Raw genomic sequence first — 23144 nt, forward strand, 5'->3', positions numbered from 1 at the left:
TGGGACGCCGATACCATTTCTCTGCCTTGACTGGCTGGTCTTATGCATGATCCTATATCCCTGGGCAGCTATGATATGTGCATTCTATAAGTCAGAAAGATTAGTCCCCACTTCTGCACCAAGAAAAGGTGAATTCTGTGTCTGGTGTAAATGATGCAAAGACGTATATTTTGCAGAATATATTCTGCTGCTGCTGCTGGTGGTGGTCTCAGAAGGAAACAAAGTAAAGACCTGAAGGTTCAGGAAGGTTGGTGGAGGAATAGCTGTTGAGTGGCTATTGTGAGGCAGGATTCCTTTAGGTGCCAGAGATAAAGGAGGGAAGGTGTGGCTTCTCTTCGCAGTCCCTCCAGTGACTGCCTAAAAGGGAGCTGGAAAAACACCCCACCCCTTTCTGAGACCTTCCAGTGCCCTTGTAGGAAATATATAGAAAGCAGAATGCAAGCAACAAGATTCCATCCTCCCCTTTGGCATGTAAATCAACAAAGACCAACTTTGAAGTGCCCCCTTTGCTGATACACGACCCATTCCTCCCTCCCCCTGATGCCTGCAGACTTCCAGCCCAACCCCTTTCACTTTGCAGCCTCAAAGCTGGAAGCCCCCCATACAACCCCATTGCTCACTAGCTCTGCCTCTTCCTTTCTCTGGACAAATGAAGGTGCAATATTAGGGCTCTGTTACCTTGACCCTCTGTGCAGGTGCCAAGTCCTGGGCTGGAAGAGGCAGGTGTACCCCAGGAGGATTTCTGGAAGCAGCACTGTGTCCAAAGAGCAGCCAACTGACCCCAGGGCTTGTGACCAAGGCTTGGACCATGCCCCTGCTTGCCCACCCAGCAAGGGGCCTCACAGACCCCTCCCCAAAAGAAGTACAGAACAGAGAGCCCTGGTACCTGGTCCTTCTTTTGTGCCTGGCAATGGGTTGCTGCTGGAAAGGGTGTTTCCCATAAGACATGGAGGAAGAGACATTGACGGTGATCATAGTGGCAGCTTCTCTGAGTGTGCAGACTGGGGAGCGCAGCAGCAGCAGCCTGCATTTTATCTGAGCTTCTCCCAGCCCTCCCTCCTCTGCTTTGGGGGGGGGGGGGCTACAAGAGCCATCATGAAAAGGTTGAGATGAACCAGACTCCAGCAAGCCCATGGTGTTGGGAGAAAGCATGCCAGGCGCCATTAACCCCTGCTTCCCTAGCGGTCTTTGTGAGACACAAATGGAAAAGGTGGAAAATAGAGTTTTTAGGGGATTGTTCTGCAAGCTCCTGCCCTTTCTGAGTGTTATGTACTAAGCTTGGATCCTAGAACAATAGGCAGGTAGGATCCTAGAATGCAACAACTGATTGGCCTGCAGGAAAAGACCAGTCAGGCTCCAGGAGGGAAGCAAATGTAGCATAAACAAGGCCCTTATGGCTCATGCATACCCGGTGCCAGTGGTTAGCCATGTTCTCGCCACCCTGGCAGGGTCTAAAATTTTTGACAAGCTGGACCTGGCCCAAGCCTATCAGCAATTATCAGTGGACAGGGCCACCGCCGAGGCAGACGATTGTAACACACGGGGCTCGTTCCGTGTCAAGTGACTGCAATTTGGCGGCAGTGTGGCACCAGGCATATTCCAAAATCTAATGGACTCTCTCCTCAAAGGAATTCCCAGTGTCAACCCTTCTTTGATGATGTGTTGATCGCTGGGGGAGTTCAGGGACCGACTCCGCACCATCCTGCACCGTTTCCAGATGGTCGACCTCAAGGTGAAGTGGGAAAACTGTCTGCTAGGAGCGCAACAGGTGAATTTTCTAGCATTTACGGTGGACACAGACAGAGTCCACCCGACCGGGGACAAGGTGCGGGCTATTTTGATGCCCCGGCACCTAAGGATAAGGCGGAACTCCAGGCCTTCTCGGGACTACAGTGGTGCCTCGCAAGACAAAAAGAATCCGTTCCGCGAGTCTCTTCGGCTTGCGGTTTTTTTGTCTTGCGAAGCAACCCTATTAGCGGATTAGCGGATTAGCGCTATTAGCGGCTTAGCGGATCAGCTGACAAGCGGCTTAGCGGATCAGCTGTTAAGCGGCTTAGCGGCTTAGGATCAGCTGATAAGCGGCTTAGCGGCTTGGGAAAAAGGGGGGGAGGGAAAAAACCCCGCAGGAACTCGAAAGACATTTTTGTCTTGCAAAGCAAGCCCATAGGAAATTCGTTTTGCGAAGCACCTCCAAAACGGAAAACCCTTTCGTCTAGCAGGTTTTCAGTCTTGCGAGGCATTCGTCTTGCGGGGCACCACTGTATTGAACTTTTACCTTCATACCCCACCAAGGCAGTGGTAGTGGAGCCCCTACACAGACTGTTAGACAAGTGGGCCCCATGGGTGTGGGGGCAGCACCAGGAGACCGCGTTCCAAGCAGTCAAAGATCTGCTCGTCTCGAACTCAGTCCTAGCGCACATTGATGAGAGGTTGCTGGTGGGGCTGGCATGCGACGCCTTGCCCTATGGTGTCGGTGCCGTCCTAGGTCACCAACTTCAGAATGGAAGAGAGCTGCCGGTGGCTTACTTTCCCCAGACCCTCTCCACAGCTGAGAGGAACTATTCACAAATAGACAAAGAGGGCCTGGCAATTGTGAAGGGAGTAAAGAAATTCCACAATTTCTTATATGGGTGCCCCTTTACAGTGGTGACCAACCGCAAGCCACTGCTTGGCCTATTTGCCCCCGAGAAGCAGACCCCTCAAGTACTGTCACCCCGCGTCCTCAGCTGGTTGATTTTCCTCACCAGCTACTAGTATACACTGGCCCACCGGCCCGGGAAGGCGATGGGCCACGCGGACGCCCTCAGCAGACTGCTACTACCTGAGACTGGCCCCGACCCAGCACCCGTACATGAGGTCATGAGCCTGGAACAGCTTCCTGACCGCCCCATTCGGACGCCGGAAGTAGCACGCCACTCCATGAAGGGCAGGGTCATCTCCCGGGTCCTGGACTGGGTGTAGCGGGGATGGCCCAGTAGCAACCCCGAACCGGAATTTGCAGGCTATACGGCCTGCAAACATGAACTGTCAGCCCACAAGGGGTGTCTGTTATGGGGAAGCAGGGTGGTCGTTCCCCAGCCTCTTCGCCAAAAGGTCCTCACGAAAGCCCTACATGAAACACACCCAGGGGTAGTGAGAATGAAGGCCCTTGCAAGGAGCTATGTGTGTTGGCCGGGAATCGATGGGGAGATGGAGGCCTGGGTTAAATACTGCCAGACCTGCCAGAGGTCCTGCCCAGATCCCCCAAGGGCCCCCTTCCAACTCTGGGAGTCTGCCCGAGCGCCGTGGTCCCGACTGCTAGTGGACTTCGCTGGCCCCATCCAGGGATGGACATCCTTCGTTGTGGTGGACTCATACTCCAAATGGCTGGAGGTTGCCCTGGTACCGTCGACTTCCACGGCTGCAGCCATCTGAATACTACGTAGGCTGTTCATGACCCACGGGTTCCCCGACACCGTCGTCTTGGACAACGGAACAGCATTCATGCCAGAGGAGTTCCAGACCTTCACAACACAAAGTGCCATCCGCCACGCACAATCGGCACCGTTCCACACCGCCACCAACGGCCAAGCAGAGCGCATGGTGCAGACCACCAAGGAAGCCCTCCGCCACATGACACAAGGGAACTGGAAGTACCACCTCGCTGATTTTCTCCTAGCCCAGCATAGCACCCCCAGCACAACGACCAGCCAGAGCCCAGCAGAACTACTCATGGGCCGGCACCTCCCAACAAGACTGGACCGTCTTCAACCTGATAGAGCCCAGGACAAGGCAGCAGTGAGGGAAGGTAGGAACCCCTGGACCTTCCAGCCTCGTAACCCAGTGTACGCAAAGAATTCGGGGGAGGCCCAGCATGGGTACCCGACACAGTCACCAGGGCGACCGGCCCTATGTCATATGAGGTGCTAACGCAGGTTGGGTAAGCCTGGTGCTGCCACTGCTATCAACTACAGTGACGATTCCCGGGGGGGGGGACTGCGAGGAGGGCTGGACAGAGGAATCCCAAGGGTGTCCCCTTGGGATTCCTCTGTCCAGCCCTCCTCGCAGTCCCCCCCCCCCGGGAAGCAGAGGGGTGAGGCCCATAGAGCAGGAGGAGCGGGTAAGGGAGGCAGAACCAGGAAGTCCAGAAGCAACCCCTGAGGCCGAGCAGCCACAGGAACCAGAGCCATGAGCAAGTGGACCAGCGGCACCCGGCCCAATGGCCCCATCACAGCCAGCAGCCCCAGAACAAGAGCCAGAACCAGGAACCCTTACCAAGACACCTGAGACCACAATGCATATGTAGGTGACTGGCATACCTCAATGACTACGAATGCTAACCTTCTGGGCGCAACAGGGAGGGGTGTTATGTACTAAGCTTGGATCCTAGAACATTAGGCAGGTAGGATTCTAGAATGCAACAACTGATTGGCTTGCAGGAAAAGACCAACCAGGCTCCAGGAGGGAAGCAGAATCAGCCAATCAGATGGGACTCATTGTGTAAATAATGTATATAAAAGCCTGAGGTTTGGGGGACAAGTCAATCACTGTTTTACAAGCTGCAATAAAGAGCATGAAATCACTGCAGGACTCCGAGTATATTTCACTGAGTCTACTCCTAATGCCATGAAGGGTTGTAGCTGAGTGACAGAGCACACACTTTGCTTGCAAAAGGTCCCATGTTCATTCCCCTCGCATCTCCAGGTGCGGTCGGGTGAGACAGCACCTGAAATCCAGGAGACTGACTCCTGCTTCATGTACACCTTTGGTCCTGCAGATATTGCTGAATTGCAGCTCCCATCAGCCCCAGCAAGCATGGCCAACGGGCAGAGATGGCAGTAGTTGTAGTTCAGCAACATCTGGAAGGTCAAAAGTTCCCCATACCTGCTATAGATAATATTGAGCTGGATGGCCCAATATGGCTCCAGCCAGTGTCATTAATGCACAATACTGAAGGGATAGAATTCTCTAGTGCTAGACAGATAACCACACTACCTTCTAATCTGGGTGGTTGAATGCAAGGTGATCTTGTCAGAAATGAAGCCTGCTCAGGGTCTAGGGTGTGTGTGCATGTGTGCGTGTGCATGTACACACAGAATTGTTGGTCCACCAAGCAAAAGGGTCATTTTGGGGGCCAGCCCCCCTCCATTCTCACATTCTTGGATTTGGGAATCTTTTGTTTCTCCCACCTCTAAGCTGTAAACAACCCACTTGCTTCCTGGTCAGGATCCCTGACCCAAACCAAGGCTCCTGAGGGGCACTACAAGGCACAGACCCCTTTTCTTCCTGGCCAGGAAGTTCCACGGTGCCCTCGTGTGGCCAATAGCAATCTGTACAGTCATGTGGCTTTGGAATAAAATAATGGATCTGGAGTCACGGAGGTCATGCCCTCCAACACTCAGGGCTTTTCCCTGTCATGGAATAAGCAGCAATGGCTGATGCACATCGCAGGGCAGAAAACAGGGAGGCCAAGAGCAAACAGAGGCAGAAGCAGTGACAAGCAGAGCCCAGAGCCAACAAATTTGTTTTTGTTTCCATCTTCCGCTGAGTTGTACAAGGAGAGCGCTAAGACTGAGGAGAAAGTCCTCACTTTACTGAACCACTCTCCATAGTGAGTCCCCACCTGCTTATCTTCACAATCATTCATGGCCTTGCCCATCCCCTCTAGAGGACTGTTAGCCCTCAGAAGAAGAGTCTCTGTCCCCTTCTGGGTACAAAGCAGTGTCTGGAACACAGCGGGGTGCAATAAAATGTTGGCCGGTGTACCTTTGGTACTGTAAAACTGCTTGGAGCTTTTTGGGGAAAGCAGCATGTAAATACTTTAGCAAACAAACAGTTTTGCCCTTATCATAAGCAGATAAGAAAAGATCAGTGGCTCAGCATCCAGTTCTCACAGTGCCCACCAGATGACTGTGGAAAACCCCCGAGCAAAGCAGCACTCTTCCCTGCTGTGGGAACTGATATTCAGAAGGAATATTGGCCCTGACCATGGAGGAAGGGCTTAGCTACCATGGCTAGTATCACCACTATCATTCTGTTTAGCAGTTAAAAAGTGCCTTCTCAACTGTGCAAAGTGTTCTCAAATACATCACCTCTGTAATCTGCATAATCCAACTGTGGGAAACCTAATACGACCCACAAATACTCCCCACCTGTGCTGCAAGGCTATTTCGGCCAAGTCACACCTACCTGCCTTAGACCTGATGACATAAATGAGCCAAACGGAGGTTTGCAGGCACCTGCAAAAGCCCCACACGGGGCTTTGGAAACCCCGGCAACCAGCCATTCATCAGCACTTTCAAAGTACCGGTACAGGCCTTTGCCCCAACAATTTCCAACAATGCTGGGGGGAAAGCAGGTTACAGGGCTGCCCTGACTTGCAAGGTTTTTGGGAGGGATGCTGCAGCAATGTGCATTAAGTACTGGGAGCATGAAAAATAGTTGTTTTCCTCATCCACATCCCCATTTTTCAAACATGATGATGAAGCAGTTGAAGAAGACTTCCAGCACTTTGGGGCTGGAACTTTGATGCCTTGTCTGTCCTCCATGGCAATTACGCAGCAGAAGATCACGCAGCTTTGCTCAATTTGCATAATACACCCAGTCCACAGAATCCACCTTTTCTGGTGCAGGATTCTGATTTTTCTTTTCTCAGTGGTAAAGGATACTGAACCTCACCCCACACTCTCCATTTTGGAGACCCACATTTCTGGAAGTCATACAGTCACCCCACATCCCCAGTCATGCTCCACAGCTGCCTGAACTCATGGGAGAAGCAACAAGAAAAAGGAGGTTAGCAAATGGGGCAGGACTCTGCATGCCTCGTTTGCTGCCAAATCAGCTGGAATGGAACTGGCCCTACAAATATCTATCGGAAAGGAAGTTATACCCATGTTCTTTAGAGATGAACTACCAGGTTCTTCCAAGGGAGAGGCAGAGGAGGTGGGGAAGGGGGTTCTTGCTCACCTGGTGAAGTCTTCATCCCCAATCATATGGCGTGGCACAGGGGAGTAGCGGGCAGGCGCGACCTGGGGTGGAGCAGGGTAAGCTGGCTTGCTCTCCATTCCTCCAAGGTAGCCCAGGCCAGGGTTATGGCTTATGTGATTGTCAGCCAAGGCAGAGAAAGCTAAGGAGACACAAAGAAGAGGCATCAGTGAGGCAGAACAAAGGGGGCTGAGGCAGGGCTGTGGTAGGGCTGAGGTGTGGGGTGGGGACCCTTGTTTAGAGCCAAGGCCCTGGCCCCAGGTGGGGAGCCTTCTGAGGCCCACATGGCAGCCATGGACCAGAAGGGAAAAGTTGGCAGAATGACCTTTGTGCAGTAGGTTACATGGCAGTCACCAGAAAAGTGAAAGGCTTCCATGCACTCATATCTCTATTGCCATCCAGGCAAGGAAGAGACATTCCTCCAACTCTACAATCCTATGATTCTGTATTTCCACAGTTCATGGGTAAGTTCCAGGCAGGCAAAGGCATTCAAGCTGGCTGCTGAGCAGATCTGGTGAGAGGTACGTCCTGAAGAGCAGTTGTGTGGCTTAGCTAGAATCCCACAGTCCAGATGGAGAGGTCTAGATGTTCTCCACCTCTAGGCTAAGGGATACTCCAGAGAGCACCCCATCTTTCTCCCCCTCAGTGCCCCAGGAGTATAAATTCCCCCTGGTGCCTGTGAGGTCAAGAGTGGGATGAAATCTGCCCCCCCCACCTTTTTCCTTGCCTTCTCCTCTTGGGTCTGTGTGGGGGGTGGGAAGCAGTAACTCAGCGCCTGACATGTTCTCTGGTGCAAGAACTGACCCAATACATTTTGGCAGCTGAGGCCGGATCTGTTGTCCCCATGGCTCCTGCTGCTTGAGGCAATGATTCAACTTGCCTCATGGGTGGGCTGGTTCTGTCCAGCACCTCCTCTAAGGGCAAAGGTTTGCTGATAGGAGGAGGGGCCAGAGACAATCCCAGTACAGGAGCGGCCTTACTGGAAGTGTCTGACAGCACAGAAGCAAAACCTCCCCTTGTGTCACAGACTAGTTGCACACAGAGGAATGGTGGGAGGCACCAGTTGAGGAACCTCCAAATGATGAAGGCTCAGGTAGGACAAGGATGAGTGGTCAGAGAGAGAAGAGGGAGAAGACTGGGAAGAGGTAACAGGGCTTAGTGAGCTGGGAGAGTGTGGCAGAAGCAGAGGCTGGAGAGGAGGAGGGCCAAGAGGCAAAGATGAAGAAGCCAGGGTGTCTCCCCCTCCTGCTGTGACTACCTCCCCTCCCACCTGGTCTCCCAGAACCCACAGGGGTATGAAGAGGGTGGAGCAAAGAGAGACAAGGCATTGGGAGTCTCAGATTGCTTGGGAAGGGGGAGACGTAGGCAGCTGTGGGAAAGCGGGGCAAGACCTACCAAGAAGAGTTGCTGTGCTCATTAGGCCTGAGCAGATCTTGTTACTAATAAAGAGTTCACTTACTCTGTGTGATTTATTACTGACTTGCTCCTGACACTTTGACATCCCGCTGGGACTCTCCATGGGAACTGATCCCACACTTTCTGGTTCCACAACCACCTCCTCCTCCAGCTCCGGGGCTTCCTGATGCCCTGACAGAACCTGTCCCAACCCACTGGGACCATGCACAGGACGACCAGTTCCCAGCTCCCCCCCCTTCTTTCTGATCCAAACACCCACTTCAGAACACCTCCACAGGGCTCATGACATCCTACATGCAAAATAGCTTCTCTTCCACTGAGCTCTGACTCCCACCCCAGGAGCAGGAGGCAGGGGAGGGCAGGTACGTACTGCTGGCGTAGTCAGGTGGCGCATACATGTCGTTGAGGTGGGAGCTGCCTGGCTTGGCCACCTTCAGGTACACCATGTCCGAAGTGTTCTTCAGTGCAGCCACGGCCTCCTCATGTCGGACGTCTTGCAGGTTGGTGTTGTTCACCTGGAGAGAGTGGGTATGGCAGGGGCAGGAGAGAGAAAACAGCCAGAGGCTTGTCTATAGGCCAGAAGTGTTGCAGATCTGACAGACTGAGCCAACTGAGATGGGCCAATGAGAAGAACCTTGCTAAATCAGATGCATCCCACAGTGCCCAACTGCAGTAGTGTCTGACTGCCTCTGAGCCTGGGTGCTCCATCCCTATCATGGCCAATGACAAACATAACAAAACGACTCCAGTATCCTACTTCCCATGGGCGTAGCCAGGGTTTATGTTGTGGGGGATAGACTTTATGTTGGGTGAGGGCAGAACTGAGTTATCTGTGATGCAATTGGTTAAGTGTTTTTATTTATTTACTTGACTAGGAGGGGCACCTGCCCCCCCAGGCTATGCCCATGCTGCTTCCTGCAGCCGACAATTGGATGGGCCTGAAGGGCCGCACGTCTCCCCAGTTTTACATTCCCAGTTCGGCAGAGATAGACTGCCTCTGAGCATGAGTGTTCCATTGTGAATGAAAAACCTAAACAGAGGCCTGCCAGGATCAGATCTTCTAGCTGCCTTCCCACAGTAAACGAACGGATGCTTCTAAGAAGCCATGCCAAGCCGCAAAATGTTTTGGGGTGGCCACACAATTGGCAGGCACTGCCCAGCACCCAGCTCCCTTGCACCGAGAGTTGACGCCATCCATGCTGTCACCCATCCCAACGCTTTGAAGAAAACAAGTCGGGTGCTCACTGCTAGCAGTCGGTCGCCAATCTGCAGCCGCCCATCTTTCTGAGCCGCACCACCTTCTATGATCTTGGTGATGTAAATGCTGTTGTCTCCAGGGATGTGCTGGTTCCCAAGACCCCCGGCGATGCTGAAGCCCAACCCTGGGGAGAAGGAGGTGGGGTTAGGGAGCTCTGCGATGGCTGCGCTGGGATGTGGAGAGATCTGCCTGCCATGGGCCATGTAAGAACATTAGGAGAGCCTGGATGTGGGCTTAGGCCAGGGGCCCGTCAAGTCCAGGATCCTGTTCTCACAGTGGGAACCCAGATGCCTGTGGGAACATGAAAGCAGGATCTGGGTGCAGCAGCAATCTCTCCTCTTGCAGGTTCCAGCAACTGGTATTCAGAAGCACTAACACCTCCAACTGTGGAGGAAGAGCACAGTCACCCTGGCTAGTAGCCATTGATAGCTTGATGCTCCATTAATTTGTTTAATCCATTTTTATAGTCTGGTATGTAATCTGGTATAAAATCTCTGGGGTGTTGTTTTTTTCCTCCCAGGCTACTGCCTCTAGGCCCATTATCCCTCCCCAGTTTTTCACATTTCTATCCTTTCCTTAAAAAAAAAAAAGACTAGTAAGCAATAGGTGGGCGAGAGCACAAAAAGTGAGTTTCTGGGTCACTGAATTCTAGACTCTTAGAGGAGCAGGTTGCAGGCATTGGGTTGGAGGGTTTGCTGAGAAGGAGCAAGGGACAGGGGTGTTGGGACCTGTGTCCCTGGCCCCTCCTCTCCGGTGGGCTCTGTCACCTACTAAAAGCCACAGAACCCTGCTACACCAAAAGGAAGTTTGCCAATATCCAACCCTAAGGAGCTGAGTCAGGGCCATGACCTTCTGGAGGCCCAAGAGATGGTCTGTGCCTCTGTTGACAGCCTGCTGGAGACCTCCTTCTCAGCAGCAGAATCTGGCTCTTGATTGCACAGGTAAGATGGAACCTGCCCCTGGACTGCTGCTCCTTCACCACAGAAGGAGCACCAACTTCCGCACGATCCCTGCCAGTGTCTTTGAGCAACCTCTAGTTTTTCCCTGGACCAGCCTCACTCTCTTTGAGTATAAGGAGGTTGCCTTATACTGAGTCAGGCCCTCTTGTACAGCACTGTCTCTACATCAACCAGCAGCAGGCAGGCAGGGAGTCTCTCCCCAGTGCTACCTGGAGATGTTGGGGATTGAACCTGGGACCTTCTGCACAGACCATGGACTCCAGCAGTAAGCCATGGGCCTTTCCACAGGAAGCTGCCTTACACCGGGTTGGACCATGGATCCCTCTTGCCCGGTATTGTCACTATGCTACCTGGCAGGATCTCACCAGGGTTTGAGCCAGGAAATGTCTCCCAACCCTACTTGGGCTTGAGACCTTGTGTATGCAAAGCTGATGCTTCACTACTGAGCCACGGCCCTTTGCCTTCAACCTCAGCAGCTCTTGCTCCAACCACCCCTCTTTGCCCTGGACAACTGGGACAAACTGACCTGGGTGTTTGGATCCACCCAGCACTGACCCCTGCTTGGCTCCTGGCCGCAGCCCAACTTCACGGCAGGGGCCTAGAGACCACTGGCCTCCAGGTTTATCCACCAGCCGGGAAGCAACAGCCCCAGATCCATGCTAGCACATGACTGCCAGCAGGGCCCACACCCAGGGCAGTCACCTTTGGGTCCTTTCATCAGGTTGACCTCCATGATGGTCTCTGGTGGGGGCTGCCTTCTCCGCACCAGGAGCCTCACCACAGGCCCCGCTTCCTTCAGGGCCTCCACGGCCTTGCTGTGCACGACCTCGGAAACATCGACCTCGTTCACTCTCAGGACACAGTCGTTCACCCTGCGCCACAGGGGCAGAACAGCCAAAGAGGAGATGGTGAGGGAGGGGAGAACTCCGGAGGGCTAGCATAAGTATGTATATAAATATTTTAAAGAAAACGGCCCTCAATCGCTCCTTAGTGGTTCCCCAGCAGAATGCTCTAAGATGGGCAGGTGCAGGGCCCAAGGTGAGCAACCACCCCAAACCCTCCACCCTTACCTCCTGCTGTGTCCTCATTTTACTTTGTAAAATTCAATCAATTTTCTGGGAGAAATCCTGTTTTTAAAATTGGTGTGGTGGGGGTGGAAAATATGGCAATATGGAAAAGCTGGATGGGGGTATGGGCATTGACCTTGGGCCAACTGATAGATGAAGAAATCAAACGTTATACTTATGGTGCATTAAGAGAAAATATCATCTGCCAGTTGTGGCCCAATGGCAATACCTGCAATTGTAACTCCTTTTAATAACTCTTGTTTGGTCCGGGAGCCTTCTCGGCTTAAGAGAACCCTGAAATATTGGAGCAATTGGATAATTCATTTGAAGGTAAAAAGCCAGGATTACTTTTTATGGATATTTATTATGAATAAATAAATTCTGATATGCAGAGTTTTTAAAAAGACTAGAATAAAGAATTCAAATGTTGACTATGAACCAGAAAATGGGAAGTTGTTTTAGCTTTGGGAGCAGATGTATCGATTATATTAAGACTTATGTAGCAGAAAATATTATTCGGAATTTATTGGACTCCCTTATGCCTGTAGAAGAAAGGGCTATCTAATGTAGGCCTTTGCTAGAGATGTAATATGGATAATGATTCTTGAAAACAAACGTTTTTAGAATGCCACATACTTACTAAGTTTTAGGAAAGAGTGCTGGACTGTATAAATAAGATGCTATGGAGAAATTTAAGACTTTCAGAAGTGAATATTATTTTGAACTATATACCTACTGTATGGAAAGTGACAATGTGACAGCAAAAATGGGCTCTACGTGCCCTAATGGTTGCTAAGAGACTAATACTGATGAACTGGAAGAATAGAAATATGATTCCCCTTAATCAATGACTTGACAACATGACAATATTAGAAACATATGAATGGACCGCTTATAGACACAGACTTTCTTTGCATAAATAAAATGATATCTAGAACGACTTTACACTGAATATATGCAGTTACTAATAAAATTAGTATTTGAATAATAATAATACTATAAACATTTGTATATTAATGTATGGAAATGTAATTGAGTATTTTTTTTTCTTTTTATTTCCATTCATGTTTTCCTTCCTTTTTTTTGTTTTCATCACTTTTTTATAAGTGAAATTCTAATAAAATATCGAAAGAAAGAACGAAAAAGCATCTCAAAGTGGTTAAATCAACATGTTAAAATGGGGCCCATGGGCACTTTTGGACTTTTGAGCAGCTGCAGTGGGTGCCACCCCACTTCTGATCACTTCTCTACGTCTTCCCTAGATGAGGACCATCTCTGAGAAAGAGAGGGGACATGCATGGAAACACTTCCCTTTTCCAAGGGATCTGGGCAAAAGTCAGGTCCAGTGGAATTAACTTGAACCTTGAAAAGCACATAGAGCTGAAATAGGAAGTTGGGAAGAGCGTCACCCTTCCAAATTCCTCCTTCAGCTGTATGTGCTTCTCAGGAGAGAAAAAGGCAGCCATCCTCACTACCTCATGACCAAGGATGAGGTGAGTGAGGAGGCTCAGAGGTTTCATGGGCGCCCTTGAGCCCACAGGTGCCATGTTGGCAACTTTGTGTTAAGCGTACACTGAAACAAAACATGCATATACAAAAAACACAATCTAAAAATAGTCTGAGTGGTACGACCGTGCATTAACAGTCAGGAAATGGCTGAATGAATAGCTGTGAGTGTCTACAGAGAGTCTAAAGCACACTTTTTAATTTGTTTTGTTTTTACGGCACGCACGCACGCACACACAGTTCATCAACAAACATCTCATTTTAGGTTGCTTATCTGTATCTGCTTCCCTCCGCCCGCACCCCCCCACAAGGCTCAAGATCCACCCTATGGCAGGACACTCACCCCAGACGCCCATCCATGGCAGCTGCTCCACCTGGGATGATCTTGGTTATGAAAATGCCAGGATCATCAGGAATGTGTGGATTATCGATCCCTCCAGCAATGCTAAATCCAAGACCAGAATTTCCCTGACAAGTGTTAAAAAAAAGGAATAAATAAATGGGATGAATCATAGAGTTGGAAGGGATCCTGATAATCATCTAGTCCAACCGTTTGCAATGCAGGGATCCAACCTGAAACTTTGGTGTTATCAGCACCATGCTCTAATCAACTGAGCTACCCAGGCTGAGCTTATATGCTAACGATAATTAGAACAATACAGCAATTCAAGGGCACTGAAAACATTCAACAGAAAATAACAATGGACATGAATGTAAAACTTGAAGTCTGCCAGGTATCCTGATGTGGAAAATGAAAAAATCTCCTAGCCTCTGTTGAAAAGCACAGTCCTACCACATATAGCTGGGTCAGTTCTCAATACCATAAGCTCTGGTTTCCAAGACCACAACAGTGGAAAGAGGAAAGAGGGAACACGCATGTTAGATCCCCTTGCCCAGCCATCCCCAACGTGGTGTTGTCCAAATGTTTTGAACTACAACTTCAATCAACCATAGTCAGCCATCCAATCTAATGGGAATTGCAGTCCAAAATATCTGGAGAGCACCAGGTTGAGGAAAGGCTGCCCTTTTCTCTCTGTGCTCCCCATGCTTGTACCTACAGAGCCAGGATGCATGGGCCTGTGTGGGAGGACTAACAAAGCCCAATACAGTCCAGAGACAAGTAGCGCTAGCCCTGGCACCACATCCATGGCAAGAGTCCACTGGCTCTCACTCACCCTTTCCAGGACAATCTCTTCATACTTGAACATCCCGTCACTGCCATTCACCTGGGGAAACAAACAGGAAAAGTTTAACAAACAGATGCTGAAATATGAGATGCCCCAAATCAGTATTGGCGTTCCACTCACCCTTGCAGACACACCTGTTTGCAGAAGCATTTCCCTAGACTTGGACTTCCTGACCTAATTTTTTTAATTGCCTTTTTAATTGTTGTGCTTTTTAAAAGCCTTTTTTTACTGCAAGTTTTAATTATGGATGTTTTTGATATTTTTTATGGAATTGTTTTTTGTGATCTTTAATTATGTGTGGATAGCTTATCATTGATTTTATACTTGTAAACCATATAGAACCTGTCTTGGCATGTAAGTAGTAAAGGTAAAGGTAAAGGTACCCCTGCCTGAACGGGCCAGTCTTGACAGACTCTGGGGTTTGTGCGCCCATCTCACTCAAGAGGCCAGGGGCCAGCGCTGTCCGGAGACACTTCCGGGTCACGTGGCCAGCGTGACAAAGCTGCATCTGGCGAGCCAGCGCAGCACATGGAACGCCGTTTACCTTCCCGCTGGTAAGCGGTACCTATTTATCTACTTGCACCCGGGGGTGCTTTCGAACTGCTAGGTTGGCAGGCGCTGGGACCGAGCAACGGGAGCGCACCCCGCCGCGGGGATTCGAACCGCCGACCTTTCGATCGGCAAGCCCTAGGCGCTGAGGCTTTTACCCACAGCGCCACCCGCGTCCCCTATGTAAGTAGTATCTGGGGTTATTATTGTGATTAGACACAATTTCTGGGACACAGGATTTTCTGGCACAAGGCTCCCTGCCTTCACAAATATACAGTGGTACCTTGGTTTACGAACTTAATCTGTTCAGGAAGTCCGTTCTTAAACCAAAGCGTTCTTAAACCAAGGTGTGCTTTCCCATACATAGTCGTGCGGGACTCAATTTACACTCAACAGGAAGCAAAACATGTTCTGCTTCGAAGGCAAAGTTCACAAACCAAAACACCTACTTTCGAGTTTGCAGCATTCTTAATCCAAGTTGTTCATAAACTAAGCTGTCATTAAACCAAGGTACCACTGTACGTCCTAATTGTAAGGGCTCATCCACACTTACATTTTGCCTAACACTTTCTAGACACGGGTCTGTGCTTTGAAGTGCTGCATCTGAGCACTCCCCCCCCCACACACATTACTTTCCCCAGGAAAACCCCCCATTTAACACTGAATCAGAATAAACAACAATTCAGATTTTCCACAGATTTGTTGTTTGCTCAGATTCAGTGGTAAAGAGCAGGTGCAAAGCTCCGGGGCGAAAAAACACAAAAAACCAAAATCCCAGTGCTCAGACCCACTTGTATTTTAAAGTAGAACACTGGGTGAGCCCTTAATATATCACATCAGAGGCAGGCTAAGCAGAAGCAAGGAAGGGGAGAGATCTGAAGAATATCCTAACAGCCTCAACAAGAAGCTAAGAAGTGGATGGGACATATTCAAATGCACTGGAAGCTAAGGGGGAAAAACAAAAGAGATATTTATTAATCCAACACATTAGAAGAGACAGCACATCTAAATGTTTTGTTTTGATTTATCTGAATTTCCCTAAAGAAGGGCCATTAGGGTTGAAACAAGTTGGATTATTAAATCCCTCCTTTGACAACCCCATTCCAATTCACTCCCACTTCAAGTTCCTTTTTGGGGTGCCCATTTTGTTGCATCATTACATCCTCAAAGGACTACTGATTGTGGTGACTAAATGGCCATGAAAAGTCCAATTCTGAATTTTGTAGGCTCTGCACAAATATGCCTCCCCTGCCAGGGAGAGGAGCACGATGCAGCTTCTGCATTAACTAAACAAAAATTCTGCACATAACCACAACTTGCACCGCTTATTCTGCTTTCTAGATCAGCAGAGAAGGGCCGGGACAGATGGGATGGGGAGGAAAGAGACCAGGGACCAGCAGAAGCAGGTGGGGGAAAGGAGCAATTTTGAAGGGCACTGAAATGCAAAGTGTACCTGGGAGAAATTAGATTCAGTTCACGTTTAAAGGCAAACCTTACAAATTTGTGATTTTTTTAAAAAAATATGCATCCTGAAACACAGGCATCTACTTTCCCAAATTTTGCAGCGCAGTATTCTAGCCAAGTAAGGTGCACCCAAAAATGCATACACTGGGGCAAAGCGTGCATAAAAATGCATATATTAGTGAAGATAATGTACAAAAATGCATTGTGTCAGGGGAAACAGCTATACAAAAAAATGTGAACATTAGGCAAAACTACATACAATTTTTTTTGGAAAAATGCTTACTAAAATGTGTTAATAATTTCCTTTTAAAAATGTTTCTAAACTGATGTGGAATGCAGAGAACTGAACTCAAGATTGGAAAAATGAGAATGAGAGAAACTAAAATGCCCATCCCTAATCTCACTCACCAAAACCAGAGAAAAAGCTGAGAGTTTTATGTCCCAAAGGCAACAGATTTCTGTGGCCAGCAAACAGAATATTCTAGAATTTCCAGGTGGAATTTGTCAGGAATGCCCAGTCCCGTTTTTATTTTCTTTTAACACATGCATAACGCAGATTCTTGACACACTGTGGTCACTCCATATCTAGGAGTGATATGGGAGGACACACCCAGGAATGCTAAGTTCTCCATGCCTTGGAGTTGTGAGACAGGTTTTGTGCAATGAGCTGTGCCTTAGCTACGGGGAAGGGGGGACTAGCCTGGTTTTTGCCCCGAGTGCAGCCTGTGTGGGTGTAGGCAAATGTGTCTTGGGTGTGTGTGCCGAAGTGGGTGTTTGACCTGGGTGAAATAAAGCCTAATTTCACCTTCGGCAATGAGCCCCATGCCACTGTTGGCAAGAAAGAGAAACTTCCTTCCCTTCACAGGACATTGTAGGACCCTGTGGACAAGGCACAAACCGCACAAGAAAAGACGCAGACTTACAGAGAGGGCAGGCTCCAGGGTTTCTGTGTTCACAATAATGGGCGAGGGGCTGGCCTGAAAGAGAGACAAAAAGAAAAAGCCACAGTTGTTCATTTAAATTCCCATGATAAGAAGACAGGAAGTGCTGCCTTATACTGAGCCCGGCTGCAGGTCCATCTAGCCCATGGTTATCTGCACCAGCAGACAGCAGCTCTCCAGAGTTTCAGGGAGGGTTCTCTCCCAGCCATACCAGGAATTGCCAGGGATTGAATATGAGAACTTTTGAAGGCAGGTGATCCACTACTAAGCTACATCCCTTCAACCAAATCAACCTAGGCCCTCCCTTCCCAGAATGGCTTCCTGCAACCACTCAATCTGCCCCCACCAGAAAAGCCACATTCCCATCTACGGTTCTCCCCAGGAAGCAAATTCCCCCAGCTTCTCTATTGTGCAACAGCAGGAAATCAATCCACCTTTTTTCCCCAGTCCAGCAATTACCCTGCCTCTTAGGAACCAACCGAAAGCTTTCCGCATATGGATTCTAAGGAACTGCCTTATCCCAGGTTCTTCAACTGAGGGCCTTCAGATATTTGTCTGACTACAACTCCCATCATCCCCAACCAGCTTGGCCATTTTGGACTACCACACCCATCAGTCATGCTGGCTGGGGATGATGGGAATTGTAGTCCAAAAAGCTGGAGGGCACCAGGTTGAAGAAGGCAGGTTTACTCTGACTGCTAGTTCTCCAGCCCCAGGCAGTGATTCTGGTTGGACTTGTTACCAAAGGTCCTTGTAACCCAGAGCAGGGCTGCAAACATGTCCCCGTTCTATGGAACAGCGTTCCTACATTTCCCAGAAACAACTGAATATATTTTTGTTCCAACAAGCCACCTTGGCTGGATGAAAAGATCTCTGCTCTGTGTTTTTTAATTGCTTTTTATGCTGCTTTTTACTGCATTTTGTACATTGTCTTGAGACATGGGGTGTGAAAGGCAATCAATTATTGAATCAATCATAATAATGATAACTGCAACAAGCACTGCTGGTGCAGGTAGCTGGATATAACACCTTTCACATGCAATGCATGTGCTGAGCCAATTTACCCTCCTCCCCTTCTAAAGCAAATGTAAGGTATCTCCTAGAAAAGAGAGAGAGAGAGAGAGAGAGAGAGTTGAATCCTGTACTGTAGGGTAATGTTTTTGCAACAACAAAAAATAAAAAATGATTTGGCATTTATTTCTGAATTTCTAGCCCTGCTTTCCAGACATTCCAAGCAATTGTAATTTTTTTCAAAAAAAAACAGCTCAAAGAGCAATTTAAAAGCACATTTAAACATGCATTATTGAAATACTAAACGTATATAATAAATAGGACACACGCCAGTTTTTACTAGTAACTCTAAAAAACGAAAAGAAAATTTCCAGCTCTCCACACCTGGTGGATCAAAAATCTGGCAAATATTAAAACACGTTCATGGTCTTTTTAAAACCACAGGTAGTTGAGTACAATGCAAGTCTGATCTCCGCCCGCCCACCAAAAAACCCCTTGGGATTGTAAACCCCTGTTCACAAAATCCCTACCCCAACCCAGGGCTACATCTCTCTTCTGATTAAGCAATTGGGAGCTGTTCAGCACAAGAACCTGCTGAAGGTAAGTGAGGAGGAGGGAGGCTTGCTCAGTGGTTAAGAGCATACACTTTTACACTTTGCAAGCAGAAGATCAAGCCTCCAGGACCAGCTGGGAAGGGATGAAGAAGACCTTTCTCTAACTGTGAGAGCCATTGCCTGTCAAAGCCATTATTATTATTATTATTATTATTATTATTATTATTATTATTATTATTATTAACAACCTGCCTTTAACCTTAAATTGGATGGGTTACAATAATTACATGTTACACATTATTAAAAACACTTCACAATATTAAAATATTGCAGAAACACCTTACAACCACAGAGAAAGGTAGATCCTAAAGATATCCATCTCAAAAGCCAGGGGAAATAGGTGAGTCTTCAGCACCCACCCAAGATGCCTAGCGAAGGTGCCAAGCGCATTGGAGATCCATATCTTAGGGGCTGCCGCAGGACATTCCCTCTCCTAGGCAGCCCGCCCCCCAAGATTATGAGAGAAGTGGAACAACTAAGAGGGGTTATGCAGTAAGATTATGATATAAAGTAAGGAATTGCGGGGGGGGGGAGTCAAAGAAAATGCAGTTTACATTTGTTTCGATTTAATTTTTGTTGTTGAAATGTTGTAAAATGCAGAAATGGGAAAATATTTTTGAAAAGGAACAATTAAGAGAGATGCCTCTACTTGCATTAGTACCTAATAAGGTATTAAGGAAGGAGATTGTGGTTTCTATTGTCTGCACCTTGAATTGGGCTCCATATAAAGCAGCTTTGTGGGGTACCAAGAGCATTCCCGAGAACAAAATAAGCTGCCCCTGATCTTGGCATGATCGACATTGCCAAAAGCCAGGGCAATGGAGTTTTAACATGCACAGAAGGGGAGTGGGTGGAAGAGGCCCAAGGCACCTCCAGAGAACACAGCCAGGATGTACGCATGCCTGCTGGGTGTGTGAGAGAGAAATACGGCCACTGCCATTCAGGTGGCAAGAGGCTGGCTGATGAATACTGCCCTGGATTCTTCCAGCTATCGGAAGAGATTTTCCCTGCCCAAGGGTGAACAGGTTGGTCCCCGAGGACTGAGCCGCGTGCTGCTGAAAGGCCTTGTCACATCCCTTCCATCCAGGCCACTGCCTCCCATTCTTGTTGCTCATTCAATCTCCCTGAGATGCTCAAGGCAGCACTCAGGACCCTGAAGAGCTCCCCATCCCAGCCTGGTTTCCAGCCGAATGGGCAGATTGTCCCTGGTGCGGCTGTGAAGAAGTTGCAGACCAGGGAAAGCTTCTAGGGGATTCTGAGCTCACATAAAAAATGTGGAGGGATGCTTCAGAGGGCAACCGGCCATGAGAGAAGGGGCAAGAAAAACACAATAGGGGAGGGATAAGCAGAGGAATCAGGAAGGGGAAGCAGTAAGCAATGTGGCCAAGCCATCCGTCCCCAGCATCTCTGAACAGTTGGCCTGTATTGGGCTGGTGAATTGGAAGCTGGCCACTGAGAGACCATTAAGCATATAGGGGGACACTGGTCTGATGGCACAGAGGGAGGACCTTAATTTATTTCTTTAATTGACACATTGCATAACCACCTTTCTTTCTCAAAGAAACTTCAAGGGCCATTGCTTTGTGGCGGAACCCTTGCTTGGAATGTGAAGGTCCCAGGTTCAATCCCCACCATTTCCAGATTTAAGATGACAATGGCAATAATATCAGTTGCAGATGGACAAATAAGCTGACCTGCCATAAGGTAGCTTCTTATGTTTCCCAGGTGGCAAATGTAAAAAAGGAAAGAAAAAAACCAGGAACAGAAAGAAACCTGGAACCAGATATAACAAGAAGAGAAGTGGGTATCTAGCATTAAAACTAGAGTTAGGATAAGACCAGATTTTTAAAAGGTCCAGATGCCTTAAAAAGCATCAGAGTACATGCTAGGCAGGTCTCCCTGGGAGAGCTTTCCAAAGATATGGTGCCATAACCAAAAAGGCTCTGTCAAGTCACCACCCACCCACCTAAATTATTTATTTACTATATTTGTATCCTGACTTTCCTTCGAGGAGCTCAAGGGTGGTGTTTACAGCTACACCCCTACCCTCAACTCCAATTTATCCCTAAGATGTTGGTTAGGTAATTGCTATTGCCATGGTTTATTTCATGTATGAATTGCAGCAACTCAAAACACTTTTAAAACACAATAAAGTCGTATGTAAAGCAATTGCATACATTCTTGGAGGACACAAGATTATTTAGATCAATTCTAATCTGGGTTCAGGACTAAGTCCACCTTGGTTGCCTTGATGGATGACCTTTGCAGAGAGTGAGACATGGGAGTGTGACCTTGTTCCTGCTTCTTGATCTCTCGTCAGCATTTGATACCATCAACCATGGTTTTCTCCTGGACCAGTTCCAGGGAATGAGAACTTGGGGGCACCGTACTACAGCGATTCCAATCATACAGTGTTGAGAGAGTGCCTTTCTGCCCCCTGGTGGCTATGCTATGGGGTGCCACAGGATAATAATAATAATAATAATAATAATAATAATAATAATAATAATTTATTATTTATACCCCGCACATCTGGCTGGGCCTCCCCAGCCACTCTGGGCGGCTTCCATAGAAACCAAAAATACAGTAAAATATCACACGTTAAAAACTTCCCTGAACAGGGCTGCCTTAAGATGTCTTCTGAATGTCAGGTAGTTGTTTATCGCTTTGACATCTGCTGGAAGGGCGTTCCACAGGGCGGGCGCCACTACCGAGAAGGCCCTCTGCCTGGTTCCCTGTAGCTTTGCTTCTCGCAATGAGGGAACCGCCAGAAGGCCCTCGGACCTGGACCTCAGCGTCCGGACAGAACAATGGGGGTGGAGACGCTATCTTAATTCCAGTGCTATTTAATATCTGTTGTGAGCAATCATTAGGGGCTTGGGGTAAATGCAGGTGGCACACAGCTCTATTTCTCCATAACAACTGAATCAGGATGGGCCATGCAGCCTGGATACAATGGGGAAATGGATGAAGAAAAACAAGCTGAGCTTGGATCCTGGCAAGGTGGAGGCACTGTGGGATGAGTAGCTCCTCTGTCTGAGAAACTGGTCAGTTATCCACCCTGGATGAGGTTGCTCTGCCACTGAGAGAACAGGCTCGTAGTTTGGGGCACCTCTGGATCCAGCTCAGTCACTGGGGGCTCAGGTAGCATCAATGGCTAGTACAGTCATACCTCGGGTTAAAGACACTTCAGGTTGAGTGTTTTCAGGTTGCGTTCCACAGCGACCTGGAAGTAACGGAAGGGGTTACTTCTGCATTTTGCCGCTCGCACATGCGCAGACGCTCACAATGACGTCACACGCATGCGCAGAAGCGGCAAATTGCGACCCGGACAAGTGCAGATGTGGGTCGCATTCTGCTCAGGATGCGAATGGGGCTCCGGAACGGATCCCGTTCGCATCCAGAGGTACCACAGTTTTACCAACTACAGCAGGTTTGGCAGCCACGAACATATCTACAGTACTTCATGCATTAGTTACCTCAAGACTAGATTACTGCAGTGCATTCTACATGGGGCTTCCCTCATGCTTGATCCAGAAGCTGGAGTTAGTGCAGAATGCTGCAGCATGATTGCTGACAGAAGTCAGGCCTTGTCACCTGTGCTCAGAGATCTGCACTGGTTGCTGTTTTGCTACTGGGCCAAGTTCAAGGTGTTACCGTTAGTATTTTAAGTCCTTAACAACTTGGGACCAGTTTACCTACAAGATCGCCTTGACTCACACATACCCACTCAATGGTTTCAGTCAGCGGAGTTGCCACTACTTCAAGTGCTACATAAAGCCCATTCTACATTTGCAGGAACTCAATTGTTTGGTGTGGCAGCACCTACACACTGGAACTCCCCACCTCTTGAGACCAAGCAGGTGCCTTCACTGTATTCTTTCCTTCTTCCTGGGGAAAGCCAAGTTTAGTCAAGCCTACCCAGAAAAGCTGGTGTAAATTTTAATCTGTTTTAGTATTTTAAACTTGTATGTTTCAAGGTTGTTGTTGTTTTGTTTGCATATAAATTTTATGAAGCAAATGCATACGTACGTACATAAAATCAGTTCAATAGTGCATCTAAAACCATTATACTCCCACCCAAGGCCACCCACAGAGTTAAAAGAGTGACCCATATAAAAACAACTTCAAATCCAAGACAGATACTAATTGAGGTAACTGCCACAATAGCAAGCACCACTTGGAAGACTTGTTGAAAGAGGGACTATG

At 48.5% G+C, this 23144-nt stretch overlaps 1 protein-coding gene across 11 annotated transcripts in view; it reads right to left on the reverse strand.

Annotated features, from left to right (window-relative positions):
* DLG3 (discs large MAGUK scaffold protein 3) overlaps positions 1-23144 on the reverse strand; it is a 110505-nt gene that overhangs the window by 41744 nt on the left and 45617 nt on the right. For 9 of the 11 annotated variants that reach the window (XR_014215445.1, XM_082207400.1, XM_082207399.1 and 6 more), the window contains 7 exons: positions 17293-17346; positions 14345-14395; positions 13513-13637; positions 11299-11468; positions 9625-9761; positions 8750-8894; positions 6946-7105 (listed from right to left, as the gene is read on the reverse strand). Coding sequence is in view for 9 of the 11 variants with exons in the window: in XM_082207400.1 (XP_082063526.1) it covers positions 6946-7105; positions 8750-8894; positions 9625-9761; positions 11299-11468; positions 13513-13637; positions 14345-14395; positions 17293-17346 (842 nt within the window). In the remaining 2 variants the exon portion in view is untranslated. Of the gene's footprint in view, positions 1-4254; positions 4274-6945; positions 7106-8749; positions 8895-9624; positions 9762-11298; positions 11469-13512; positions 13638-14344; positions 14396-17292; positions 17347-23144 lie in introns of those variants that run through there. The other 2 variants (XM_082207404.1, XM_082207396.1) reach the window with 2 other exon arrangements.

This window comes from Podarcis vaucheri, assembly GCF_965113315.1.
Source record: "Podarcis vaucheri genome assembly, chromosome: Z".
In the NCBI taxonomy this organism is placed as follows: domain Eukaryota; kingdom Metazoa; phylum Chordata; class Lepidosauria; order Squamata; family Lacertidae; genus Podarcis; species Podarcis vaucheri.